Raw genomic sequence first — 14,351 nt, 5'->3', positions numbered from 1 at the left:
CTATAGGGGTACTCTGGAATTGTATCGATGATGTGCATACATTTTTTCACTGGATTGATTTTTAAATGGAGTTAACTTTTAATTTAGGAGCGAGTACCAGTCTAATTAAATTGAAAGCCATAAGATGGGGCAGAGGGAAATTATTGGAGAAACTATCTCATAAGCCAAAATATGAAATGTACTCTAGGCAATGGTTTCCGTTCACCTGTCCATGCTCATATATTGTAAAAACACAATGTGCCTTGTTAAGAAGATTCATTATGAGGCTTAGTTTTAATCTTCTAGAAACCTATGAAAATATTGGAGCTTGGAATAAAATCCCATATGTAAATCATAAGTGTAGACTGTGTAATATGATGGTTGTGACCCATGACATATATTGACTGGTTGCCACAGACTGCAGGGAAAGTATGTGAATGGACATTATACATTTGTTAGTAATATGGAATCTATTTGTACCAACCAGTTTTGGAGCAGCATCTATCTACTCAGGGGAGTTGTTTGTAATGTCTGCTGCAAAAAAATGTATTTGAAAAGAATTTGAAAAGCTTTTATGAATTTTTGAAGGGTTTCTATGGAGTATTTTGGAATCTTAATTTTGTCCTGATGTTGGACCTTATTATGAATGTTGATATTAATAATGATGTTTTGTTTTGTCTAGATGGATGTATTATGCGTATTGTGCCGAAGGTTTGTATTTAACCATAATGCACAATACAAACAATTTAGAAGTTACTCCCACTAGACTGCCCTCTTCATTAATATGTCCAAAAAGTACAAAGAGGATGCTTAGTGTGATGTTACTTTTCAAACACTGTTCAATCACAGATTGGCCAATGAAAATATAGAAATGATACACACCTCTAAGGGATGGTTTCTAATCTATAAATGTCCAAAGATGTTTGGGACTGACTGGAAGAAGGATAGAAAGGACAACAGAAAGCAAAGAATAGCTTGCTTTCATTTGGATACATTTTGAATTGCTGGCACACCATTGTGAGAGATTTATCTGGAGTTCAACCACATGCCTTTTTCGGTGTAAAAGGAAGCAGACAGGCCCAACAACAGAAGGAGAGAAAGCAGGCTGTAGAGGGAAGCCGCACCATCTTGCTGATGCCACCTGTTACCAAAGGGGGAGAATTGAACCTGTCCTTGCGAGGGTGTCCACCTGTTTCTTAGACAGCCAATAAGTTTCCTATTCAAGTATAATGTTATGGGGAATTATAATTATATGGGGAGGTTGTATTCAAAAAATGGAATCGATTACATCCAAGCCCTATGTATTGGTCAAAATGTTCATAAGGGGTATATCAATTGACTGTACATCCTGGGAAATTAGTATTTCAGAAATGCAAGTGCTTCTGGAAAATCTGGATTTCATAAAATAGACTCAAATTGTGGGTGAATAGAAAGCTCACTGACTCCTTTGTGTGCAATGGCCAAGTATAGACTGTGAGCCCAATAATATATCTCACTTTGCACATGCCTAGAAAAAAAACTTAATTGACGTTATTAACTAGTTAGATCACCAAGCAAAGTCCTGTTACTGGCTCTGAACCAATCAAGGAAAAAAGGGAAAAGGTTTTTTAACTACCAGCCATTTTCCCCACCTTTACATTTCCCATTGACAATGACAAAAGTGCATGTTTACATGTTAATGCAATAAAACACAATTCAAGGGAACCTAGCAAACGGACGTAAAATACACATTTATTTTGTGCAAGCAATTCACACGCAGGAATATTAAGTAGCCTGTCTTCAAATTGAGTTTCTTAAAATGCCGTCTGAAATTCTTAGCAGTCTATGCAAAAGGGGGATTTCTTTTTTTTTTAAAATGGAAAATAAAGAGATTTACATAGGCAGGGATGTTCGTATTTAATTTGGTTTTCTAAAAAAATGGAAGCTTTGTTTTGACCCTTCATTCATTTTTCAACCCATGGTGAGTGAATGTGTACCCAGGGGATGTGTAAAATGTACATACAGTGATGCTTGGGTCTCTACAAAAGACTATTACTAAGTTAAATGCAGCAGTCACAACTGAATAGACCAATGTATTGATCATTCTTCATCGTACCAATCATTGTCATTTCATTATTTCTATTTAGTTAATAAATAGGCCTTCTGTGCAAACCTATGTATTTATTGTCCGGAAAGGGGAGGGTAAGGGAAGCTGGAGGGTATCATCACTGTTAAACTGGCATGTCCCATATTCATAAAAAGAACTTTGTTAAATAAATACAAATTGTGCGTGCCTGATTTGGGATGAATGGAAAATTTGCCCAAACAAGATGTTGCCAGATTAAATCATTCTACAAGTAAAACATGTTTGTTTAATAATGAGTAAAGTACACAAATTGTGTTGGTAAATTAAATATGGTTTCATTTTGCAATAGTAATATAACTAAGTTGTCTTTAAAAAGGTTAGTATTTCAATTGTAAACTTGGTTGAACAGCAACAGTTTAAGCAGGAGCTGGCTTTAAGTGCAATATTAAGTGAACATTTTTTCTTTACAAAAGTGAAAGCATTGTTCCGTGTTTTAGCTTTCATTTTGTTCTGTTAAATTAGGTTGGGGTGTATTGTTAAAAGAAATCTTGCTTGAATATCGCATTACTATTTCTTGCCTAGACATGTAAGAACATGTGCAGACTTGAACTCAGACAGTCCAAGAAGGAAACAACTAGAAGACAGGCATTCTATGCCTACACCCCACCACTCTGGAACGTCCTCTCTGGTAACATCAAACGTGCCCCTTGCTTTTACAGTTCAGGAATGATCTCAAGACCCTTCTCTTCAAGAAATGGCTCCTCCCAGGTGCACACACCATCAACTCCCCTCCCTATCTGAGACTCGTGATCTGCTCCCTACTCTTTCCTCCCCTGGTTGCTTGAAGATCTCTTGCTGCAAAATTGCCCCGCTTTCCCCACTCACGTTAGCCCCCTGCTTCTCTGCTTCCTTCGCCTGGTTCTTCCCCATCTAACTGTAAAGCCCTCCATTGCGCTCAATAAATATAATAATATTGATAATTATAATAAAAATGCAGATAAATGTTTCTGTTCAGTGGTGGTTTTGGAAATCGGAACACCTGGAATGCAGTCAATACCATTAGTTATTGACAGCATTCCAAACATTCTGATTGGTTGAGAAGCAACCAACAAAGGCTTTCAAGCAGTGTTGCCATGTCTGCATATTATAAGTGACTTTGGGCTTATTTTTGCCGAAAGTCACTTATAATATTTGCAGGTCGGTTGGCACGGTTTTGTCCACTTGTTTGACCATCTGTACACATGTAAATAGGCTTCTTTACATTGGCCATTAGACGTTGCCAGCTGCACGCAGCGTCCTGCAATGGGCGGTTGATGGCCCTTTATGACCTGCAATTGCACCTTTGTATCTCTCCAAGGTGCTCGCTCCTTTTGCATATGCTTAGGCATTTGGCAATGATGGGACATTCGCATCTGGAAAGCCTCTCACAGATGTTACCTAGCCAAGGTGCCCATCAATGCCAAATGCCTAAACATATGCAGAAGAGAAAGACCCCTATGAAAAGTAAGCCATGATGTCGGCTACACTGACATGCAAATAAGGGATTGTTCCGTGTTGCGCAATAGCAAGCCAGAGGTTTGAGATAACCATTCTTTATCCAAATTACGTTGCTACGCAACTTGTATTATCAATTCTCAAAGTGAAGAAAATAAAGTAGTGTAAAAAGAAAATATATTTCAGGCCTGCATTATTTTGCATCCTGGGACTTCTAGTTGTCCATTCATTAAGTGAAAAATAAAGCTAAACCAATAATCTTGTGGTCAAGCATGTTTTTCTAAGAATTGAGATATTGCAAGGTTACTTTAATAAGAGATGTGTATTTTACAAATACAATGATCACGGCGCTCAAGTTACCATGCCATGCATGAGAAGACCATCCAGTCCTGTTCTTTCCCTTTTGGGTTCTGGGATTGGAGGTTTTTGTCCCTACTTGGAAGTTAGGAAACCTACAAGCCCCAACATTCCAAGGAAAACAGGACTGGATGGCTTTCTCGCAAACAGCCATGAGAAACTTTAAAGCTCTCCTATGTAAGGCAGTATTAATGTTAGCCTTAAAAATAACATTTACATATTTATACCAAAAGCAGGATGAAAGGTATGTGTGCAAGTGCCTAAACTGTACAGTGGGTTAACATTCCAGCTTCACTGTTTAAACAAATCGTGCAAACCTGGGAAAATAATTGAATTTCTTCCAGTAAAGAGAACTGCCTGGGCAGAGCCAATATTAAATTCCTCCCCTTTTTCTGCCAGCCACCAAAGTACATGAGCTGTCCAGATTACTGTCACACGGGAGAATGAGTGAATCTCTTTGCTATGCCCTGTCATGCTATGTCTTGTGTAGCACACAGTCTCAGTGTTTCTTAGAATCTCGGTATCTTTAAGGAGGTGGAGTATGAGGCTAACTGAGGAGCAGTGCACACATGGGAAGATGAGGCTCTCGGTGGCGTGTACGTTTTATTCATTTTGTGAGTTGTCTGGAGCAGTAAATAATGTGTTCATGGTTGGTAACGTAAATTGTGTGATTTTAGTGCATGATGGAGTCATGTGTGATGAGTGTGGAGGAAACAGTTTGTGCATCTATGGTGAGCTAGTGTTCTATTTAGCGACATTTAGTGTGGGCACATGCCTTCTGGTGGTGGACATGGCGTTGAGCAACCTGTGTTGTTTCTGTGGAGGTATTGTTTTAGAGATTTGTTGTTGGTTAGGGTGCGATATAGACTGACTTTCAGGTGCTTACTGTTACCATATCTTGCACACCAGACCACCTAATAACTTGGGACAACCTTTGTCATTATGACATCACAGTGGGCACATATATTTGCCTACATCAATTACTTGGTATACCATATGTATTAGGCCAGCTCTTACTAAAACAGTTCACACTAAGCCATGGCAAAGAAATGTTGGGCTCACGGTTTCTAGTCAGTTCCCCGGGACCTCCTTTATGATTGCTCACCGAGTCCTCAGACACTCCAGTTGTAGCGCTGCATACATGCCAACATGCCCCACTCCTGGTTTTAACGTTGTATTCTGGTACTTTTATTCCTGTATTTAAAATATCAAAATCAAGTACTGCAAGTCCAAGAATGCAAAGTTAAAACCAGGACTGAACTAGCATCTCCCAAATGGAATGAAGCATATTTGCAAGTATGGCAACACCCAGTATTACATAGGATAATGGTATAATGTAGATAGATTTGGACCATCAACTGACAAAGCCAACAAAGCAGCAGAGAAACAATGGAACAGAGGAGAAACTCACAGGGGAGTCAATGGTCGGAGGTCTAATGGACCAGATGAGCCAAGAACAGAGCTCAGCAACCCGCCAAGGACCAGAATGGTGACTGACCAGAGGAGTCAAAGACAAGGAGACCAAAGAAGCAACTCACAAGGGAACAGCTGCCCAGCAGGCCCATTTCATGCATGATATGAGCCAGTCCTTGATTTTCACTAGCTGCTATTTGTAGGCCATACCTATCACGGGAAGGACAAAAGTGGCAGTCCAGCATTCAACAGGAGATGCCCAGACTGGCTACAGTGACCAGATAAAAACAAAAAACGGGACAGGTCATAGACAAAAAAGTAGGACAACCGTAAATACAAATACAACTGTAGTCCTACTTCTAAGTCGCTGGCCTTTTGCGTGGCGGGGAGCAGGTGTGCTCACAGGCACACGCCTCTCATTGGAGGAGAGCGCTAGGGAGGGGATGGGGGAGGAAACGGGGGCGTGAAAAGCCTTTCACGCCCCATTCACACAAAAAGAGTTGCACCGGGACCCGATTTCGGCAGGATTTCGAAATCAGGTCCCGGCAAAAACTGGACAGGTGTTAAGATGTTAGACAATTACAGTGAAATAATGAAGACAGCATATTTGTTCAATTGAAGAAATACAACCAGCTTCTATTATGCTGAATGTAAATAGTTCAAGTTAGGTATGCACTAGTACAGGCAAAGTGTATGTACAAGTTACTATTGTGACTTCATTTGATTCCAGTTTAGATTCGAGAGATCGAAGGTTCTGAAAGGCAGTTTAGTTGGTTCTCCGTGGCGGAGCCTGCTGCCGTATGATAATACTAAATAAACATTTCGTTGAAGTTACGTGTGCCGGCGCCATAATTTAACATTGGCGACGAGGATGGCTGAAGGGCCCTGCGAGCGTCGCATAAGGTAAACGGCGCCATAAATCCTGATTCTGAAGTGGCATTTCCCTCCGCGGCGGCGGCAGGCTCGTAAAGAAGGCGGAAGGGAAATTCGGCGCACACACAGCAGAGGCAAGTAAAAGCTCAGCGATTGTTGACAGCTTTAATTTAATGATTAATGAGCGCATACTCTAGCTGCATGTCGGCAAAGGAAACAAGCTGGGAGCGTCAGCGAGGCCTAATATGAAAGTAAACAGGCCATTGTAAGGGGCGTATCCAGGCAACCAGAGCTTAGCTGCCTCAACAAACTAAAGTAAACAAACAGTGCCCATCGCGCTGCGGCTAGGAAGCGAACTAAAGGCCATTGTCAGTCTGATTGCAGCATTACACAATTGCTGTGGCTCAAGTTACAGAATCTACACAGACTACCAAAGATACTGCAGGACAGCTAACAAATCGCCTGCAATAAAATAGAATTCTGAGCAATTTTTCACGTTTTACAACTTGCACTTGACTTTCATTACTGACGTCAGGCAGTAAGGCCACCATGGCCACGTCAATTCCACCCCCCAGGTCATTTTTGGAGGAGCCTGGTCGGCCTTTCCTCACATGGGACAAATGGAAGGACGCCTTTGAAAATTACTTAATTGCTATAGGAGGTGACAGGTTTTCCCCAGCACGGAAAAAAGCTCTGTTAATACACAACCTGGGGATTGAAGGACGCAGAATCCTGGATGGATTAGCTGGTAGTCAAACATTGGATGATGATGATGCAGATGTGTATGACCAAACTGTGAAGAAGTTACGGGATCATTTTGAACCGCGGAAAAACATAAGTTTTGAAAGGCACAAGTTTTTCCAAAGAGCGCAAGAACAGAATGAATCAGTGGAGTCATATGTTGCGTGTCTCAGGTCACTGAGTTACTCATGCGAATTCGAACAATTGGCAGACTCTTTGATAAGGGATCAACTACTCAGATGCACTAATAACCTGAAAATTCAAGAAAAGCTCCTAGCGAGAGACATGAAGTTGGATGAGGCGCTGGATATGGCAAGAAGTATTGAGCGAACGTCTCATTATGTGAAAGAACTTAAAGAGGATAAACAAATGGCTACGGCCATGTCAGTTTGCTCAGTTGACCAGAAGAAGAGAAGTAACTCTCTCACATCAAGGAGAGGGAACTGGAGTGCGAAGGGTTCCTGTTTCAGGTGTGGAAATTTTAGACATACTGCAAACTTTCCATCATGTCCGGCCAGGTACGCGGAATGTTTCAGGTGCAAAGGAAAAGGACATTTTGCCAATCTCTGCAAAGCTGGATCAGTAAACCTGATAGAATCAACGGTGGACACAAGATCTAACCATGAAGGGGAAGTCGAGAGAAATTATAACATTCAAGAGATCTTGGCTAATCAGGAACCAAATACAAAGTTTGTGTTTGAGGTATCCACCATTCAGGGTGATGGCAATGGACCAAGCGATATATTCCAAGTGGATGGATGTGACGTGGAGATGAAGGTTGACACATGTTCTCCGTGGACAATAGTATCCAGAGACACACTGGTAAACATATTAAAGAAAGAAGAGAATTTGATTAGATCCACGAACGTCAAAGCATGCGGTTATGCAGAATCAGCAATTGACATTATGGGGGAGTTTCCAGCCAAGATCGTCTACAAAGGAAAAGTTTGTCAAGCCAACATAATTGTGTCCAGGAGAGGCTCGTCCTTACTAGGATGGGAGGAGCAAAAGAATCTTGGAGTGAGGGTTCAAGCTAGTGCATCAAATCCCATATCCATAGCGGAAGTAGGAGACAATTGGTCAAGGAACTTCCCTGAAGTATTTTCGGAGGAACTTGGGAAACTAAAAAACTTTGAACACCACATCAAACTCAAAAAAGGGGCACAACCTATTCAACACAAGGTGAGACAAGTTCCATTGAGAATGAAGAGTCAATTAACTGGAGAACTCAAGGACTTGATGAGAAAAGGTGTGATAGAACCAGTAGTTGCCACGGAGTGGTTATCACCAATTGTGTTGGTGGCCAAGTCGAATGGAAATTTACGGCTGTGTGTCGACCTGCGCAGTCTCAACCAAAATATTGTAGTTGAAAAGCATCCCCTTCCTAACATTCCGGAGACTCTGTCCACTTTAGGTGAACCAAAGTTTTTTTCCATTATAGACCTATCAGCAGCGTACCATCAAGTTCCGCTATCAGAGAGTTCGCAGCATCTTACGGCATTCATCACACCAGATGGCATTTTCCAATTCAAAAGAATGCCATTTGGATTAGCTTCTGCGGCTTCTGTGTTTCAAAGGATTATGGAAGAGGTACTTAGAGGTTTAAAAAGTGTGACAGTTTTCCAGGATGATATTCTGGTGTTTGCTGACACGGAGGCAGAACATGATGATCATCTCAGAGCAGTGTTGAACAGACTCAAGAGAGCTGGTCTAACTGTGCAGAGGAGTAAATGCAGAATTGGTGTTCAGGAAGTAGACTATCTGGGTCATAGAATATCGAAAGATGGTATTTCTCCTAAGAAATCGCTGGTGGATAGCATAAGTGAAGCGCCCCAACCTTGTGACAAAGATCAGCTAAGGTCGTTTATGGGATTAGCAGAATACTATCATAAGTTTGTTAACAACTTTGCCACCATTTCCACACCGTTGAGAAATTTACTTAAGAAGAATGTAAGATTTGAATGGTCAAGAGACTGTCAGGCAGCTTTTGAGAAAATCAAGGAGAGTATCATTGGAGCTCCTTCTCTAGGAGGATTTGTGGTGGGAAGGAAGACAATTTTAGAAGTGGATGCAAGCAACCAAGGCTTGGGGGCGGTGTTGACACAATATGACTCTGATAAAGTGGAGCACATAATAGCATTTGCATCAAGACCACTGAGGGGAGCTGAGATCAATTACTCAGTGATTGAGAGGGAGGCGTTGGCGGTGTTTTGGGCTGTTGCTCATTTTAAATTCTTCTTGTGGGGGCAAACATTTTTGGTCAAAACTGATCATAAGCCTTTAGTTCAATTACTGGGTGGGGTTGAATGGTCTAAAAGCTCGCCCAGAGTGTCAAGGTGGATGGTGGACTTGTTAGCCTATGACTTTAAGATTGTGCATGTGGCAGGCAAAAACAATATAGTTGCGGATTGTTTATCAAGACTACCAGTTGAGGAGAAAGAGGTCGAGGGAGTTAATTATGAGCAGAGAATGGTAATTGCTGAAGTGGAAAATAATGCTATAAGCAAGGAAGAGTGGGAGTCTGCTAGCAAAGAAGACATGGTATTGCAACAGGTCAAGTGTTGGACCAAGACAGGGTGGCCTCACAAGACAGAGGTGGAAAAAAATGTTGAATGCTATTATAATATAAAGGATGAGCTCAGTATTTCAGAAGATGGGATTCATCTTAGGAAAGGCTTGAAGGTCATACCACCTGGTGGTATCAGACCTACACTGGTAAATTTAGCTCATCAAGGACATTTGGGTATGGCTGGCACAAAGAGACAGATTAGAGAGTCCTATTGGTGGCCGGGAATTGATGGGGAAGTTGACAGGTGTGTTAGAGATTGTTATGATTGTATAAGGAGTGATAAAACCAAGGTTGTAAGAGTTGCACCCATGAAACCAGTAAGTGTTCCCTCTGAGCCTTGGAAGAAGGTGGCGGTAGACTTAATAGGCCCTTTACAAGACTTGGGGGGGGACCTCAAATACCTAATAGTTATGGTAGATTATCACACTAAGTGGATTGAGTACAGGGCTATTAGAGAAGCTACAACGGAACAGATGATTGCATTCTTTGAAGATATCTTTTACAAGGAAGGCTTTCCAACAGAAGTGATATCGGACAATGGTGTCCAATTCACTTCATGTAAAATAATGGAGTTTTTCAGGAAGTATGGTATAAGACATTATAGAACGGCCCTTTATCACCCAAGGGCTAATGGACTCGTAGAAAGAGCGAACAGGTTTATAAAGGGAGGGTTACAACTGGCCATGGCTGCAAGGTTAGATTGGAAGAAACTTCTAAGAGAAATGGTTTGGGGCTATTGTATCACACCGCATACAGTAACCAAGATTTCTCCCTTTATGTCTCTTAAAGGGAGGCAACCGGGCTCTCAATTGTGTCCAGGGTGGTTGAATTTGGATAAGTCAGTCAACATCGATAGAAGTAAGATTGTGACATTGATCAAGGAGGCTCAAAATGATTATGAAAACAGGTTCAATTCTGACAAGAAATGTAAGAGGTTGGATGTGAAGGAAGGTGAGTGGGTGTATATAAGGAATCCCAGATTGTCACCTAAGTGCACTGTTAGCAAGTTCTTAGGGCCAAAAAGAATAGCTAAGGTAAGAAACAATGTGGTGATTTTAGAAGGAGGAGAATGTTGGTCAATGTCAAGTTTAGTAAAGAGTAATTCCAACGAGGATCTCCCAGAGTGTGAGAGTCAAGATAGTATTGTAGAAAGAACACAGGATTCAGGGAACAACAGTGTTGAGCCAGAGAATAGTGATGAAGGTACGAGGAGAACAAGGAGCAAACCTTCATGGTTAAGAGATTATGTTGAGTAAAACGTTGTGTTTGAAGGAGGGAGATGTGTTAAGATGTTAGACAATTACAGTGAAATAATGAAGACAGCATATTTGTTCAATTGAAGAAATACAACCAGCTTCTATTATGCTGAATGTAAATAGTTCAAGTTAGGTATGCACTAGTACAGGCAAAGTGTATGTACAAGTTACTATTGTGACTTCATTTGATTCCAGTTTAGATTCGAGAGATCGAAGGTTCTGAAAGGCAGTTTAGTTGGTTCTCCGTGGCGGAGCCTGCTGCCGTATGATAATACTAAATAAACATTTCGTTGAAGTTACGTGTGCCGGCGCCATAATTTAACATTGGGACCCGATTTCGGCAGGATTTCGAAATCAGGTCCCGGCAAAAACTGGACAGGGTTTTTAAAATTAAAAAAACTCCCGCGATGCAGGGCAATTTCCCCAGACTGTCCCGGGAAAACCGGGACGTCTGGTCACCCTAAGACTGGCACACATTGTCAGACATGACAGGGCCACCTAGGGAACTATGCAAGGAAGCCAAGGACCAGAGGGGTGACAGACTCAAGAAGATGAGGACCAAAGAAGAGCAACTCACCGAAGACCAGTTAGGTGCCGGAGCACAGAAGCCAATGATACACTTTAAAACATTAACAAGAAATAGAAAATATACCAAATACCAGAAAAATGCAAGTATAATAAAATATTTTTGTTCTAGCATACTATATTTTTTATGTATGCTTATATTTTTGTGTTATGTTTCTTACTTTTGCGTCCTATCCACAGCGTTTTAGGTGCACGCTTGTTTTTTTCTGCTTATTTGGATGGGTGCAAGGATGTTTTGGAAGAGCATTCAGCATATTTTTTTCTTTCCGACCTGGCAACATTGATTCCATGTGCGAATAACTAAAAAGGCCAATAGATGAACGCATGCTCGTTAGTTTTGTGTTACAGCATGTTGACAACTTTAAGTACTTACCATTTAGGGAAAGTTGCTCATCCGGTGGCTTACTTTGCAGCCACACATCCCCATATGGATCCTCATTATTCCACAAAGAAAGGTAATACCTGCCACCACCGAGAAGAGGAACCTCGGGTTTCTTGGCCTGTTCTTTTTGCCTGAAATGTACCATCTTGGGTTCCAAGACCTCTCCACCACATTCCAGTTCTTCTATGCACACAAAGCCCCATCCAACTCTCTTCTCATCATACACGTAGGAGCACTGTGTAATGGTCACTTCTGTGCTACATTTTATTATGTTCTTCTGCACAAGGAAATTTAAGCTAGGGGCCAGGTGCCACTTTTCTTTGTAAACGCCGTCAGAGAGGGTCAGATCATAACAGAAATCAGGCGCGGAGCCAGTTCGCGACCTGTCGTTGCCAGCACAGTTCTGCGCCAGGTACCTCTCCACTGCAAGTACGACAACGGGTGTCCGCTCCTGGATCACTATGCTGAGGGTGGGAGAAGTGGTGACTTTAAGGAACGTGCTTTCTATCCAGGACATCGGACTCTGTGATGGGGTGTGTATAGTCCCCATGCGAGAAGCTGACCATGGCAACGCCCCGCCTACTCCTCTTCACGTGACTTTGGGCACGTTGCGTGCTCAGCGTCTGACGTGCGTCATCTTGTCCCTTTTCAGGCGGCGAATTTAGCATTTAGCGAATTTTCCGCAGCCGCTTAGGTGGCTGGGGTTTTAAATTGGTGGTTCCTTCGGGATACCGGGAACGTTCCAGTGGAAGCCAGGGGCTTGTGCAAGATGAATATGGGGGAACGGAAAGTTACATTTACTTTAAACATGATTTTCGTCTATTCAAGTGACCCTTATGGAAGGGCGCTAATTCAAGAACAGTGGGTGGGACATTTGATGATGGTGTTAAAACAGACTAACTTAGAGAACTCATTTAAAGTGGGGTGTCTGGAGGAAGGGATGGGGCTTCTTGGTGTGGGTCTAAAGAAGGGATAGGGCACATTGGTGTGGCTCTGGAGGGGTCCGGATCAGAGGGTGGGGGTCATCTTGGTGGCGTCTGGAATGGAGAGATGGGTCATCTTGGCGTGAATCTAGAGGGAGGTATGAGGGCACATTCATTGATGTGTGTCTGGAGGGAGAGGTGGGTCATCTAGGTGGGAGTCTAGAGGACAGGACGGGGGCATCTTCATATGTGGAGGGAGGGATGGAGCATTTTGATGGTGTCTGGATTGGTGGGATGGGGGCATTTTGTATGGGTCTAGAGGGAAGTATTGGGGAACATTGGTGTGAGTCTGGAGGGAGGAATGGGGGCACATTTGGGTGGGTTTGGTTGGGGGGATGCAGGTATCTGGTTCTGGAATGGGGATGGGCCATCAAGGTGTGGGTCTGGACAGCACGATGGGGGCATCTTGTGTGGAAGGATGGATGGGCTCTGGAATTGGTGGATGGGGGCACATTGATGTCGGTCTGGAACAGGGATAGGGGCATCTGTGTGTGTCTGGTGGGTTGGATGGGTCATCTAGGTGGGTTGGGGCATCTTTCTGGGTGGGATGGGGAATCTGCATCTTGGGGGTGGGACGAGGCATCTGTGGGTCTGGAGAGTGGGATCGAGCATCTGCATGTGGATGTGGAGGATGAGATGGGTTTTCTTGGTGGGCTCTCGATGGAGGGATGGGGCTTCTTAGTGAGGCTTTGTGGGGAGGGATAGGGGCACATTGGTGTGGTCTGGAGGGAGGGATAGGAGCACATTGGTCTGGGTCTGGAGGGAGTGACAGCGACATCTTGGTGTATGTCGGGAGAGATGTGGGCATCTTGGTGGGTTCTAGATCGGAGTGGGGGCATCTTGGTATCTGGAATGGAGGGGTGGGGGCTTCTTGATGTGGGTCTAGAGGGAGGTTTGGAGGCACTTTGGTGTGGGTCTCGTGGGATGATGTGGGCACATTGGTGTGGGTCTTGAAAGGAGGGATGGGTCAGGTGTTGGTAGAGGGCAGGATAGGGAAACATGATATAGGCCTGGAGGGTGGGATGGGGGCATCTTGGTAGGATATAGTAGGGAGGGATGGGCATCTTGGTGTGGATCTGGAACAGAGGGATGGGCATCTAGGTGGGGTCTGGATGGAGGGATAGGGGCACATTGGTCTGGGTCTGGAGGAATACATGCGGCATCTAGGTTGGGTCTGGATGGAGGGATAGGGACACATTGGTCTGGGTCTGGAGAGAGGGATGGAGCACATTGGTCTGGGTGTGGAGGGGTACATAGGGAATCTTGGTGTGGCTCTGGTGGGAGGGAATGGGGCACATTGGTGTTGGTCTGAAGGGTGTCATGGGGCATCTTGTTGTGTGTAGAAGGATGGGGAATCTTGCTGTGGTTCTGGAAGGCAGGATGAGGGCATCTTACCGTGTGGAGAGAGGATGGCTCATGGTATGGGTCTAGAGGGATGGATGGGTATCTTGGTGAGGTCTGGATCGGAAGGGTGGGGCATTGTGGTGTGGGTCTGGAGGGTAGGATGGGGGCATCTTGGTGTGTTGAGGAAGGGGGCATGAGTATGAGTCTAGAGGGAGGGATGGGCATATTGATGGGGTCTGCATCAGAGAGAGGGGGCATCTTGGGGTCTGGAATGGAGGGTGGGGGCTTCTTGGTGGGGTCTGGAATGGAG

At 43.5% G+C, this 14,351-nt stretch overlaps 1 protein-coding gene across 2 annotated transcripts in view; it reads right to left on the bottom strand.

The window, feature by feature from the left end:
* RADX (RPA1 related single stranded DNA binding protein, X-linked) overlaps positions 1 to 12,313 on the bottom strand; it is a 586,560-nt gene extending 574,247 nt beyond the window's left edge. The window contains exon 1 of one of the 2 annotated variants that reach the window (XM_069612730.1): positions 11,706 to 12,313. In XM_069612730.1, the coding sequence (XP_069468831.1) occupies positions 11,706 to 12,264 (559 nt within the window). In that variant the 5' untranslated portion in view covers positions 12,265 to 12,313. The remainder of the gene's footprint in view (positions 1 to 11,705) is intronic. The other variant, XM_069612729.1, reaches the window with a different exon arrangement.
* Positions 12,314 to 14,351: the final 2,038 nt, after the last annotated feature.

The sequence above is a fragment of the Ambystoma mexicanum genome, chromosome 5p (assembly GCF_040938575.1).
Source record: "Ambystoma mexicanum isolate Mex_15411 chromosome 5p, UKY_AmexF1_1, whole genome shotgun sequence".
NCBI lineage: Eukaryota > Metazoa > Chordata > Amphibia > Caudata > Ambystomatidae > Ambystoma > Ambystoma mexicanum.
Note: the sequence above shows the minus strand (reverse complement) of the source record. Positions and strands in the feature narration are given on the sequence as shown.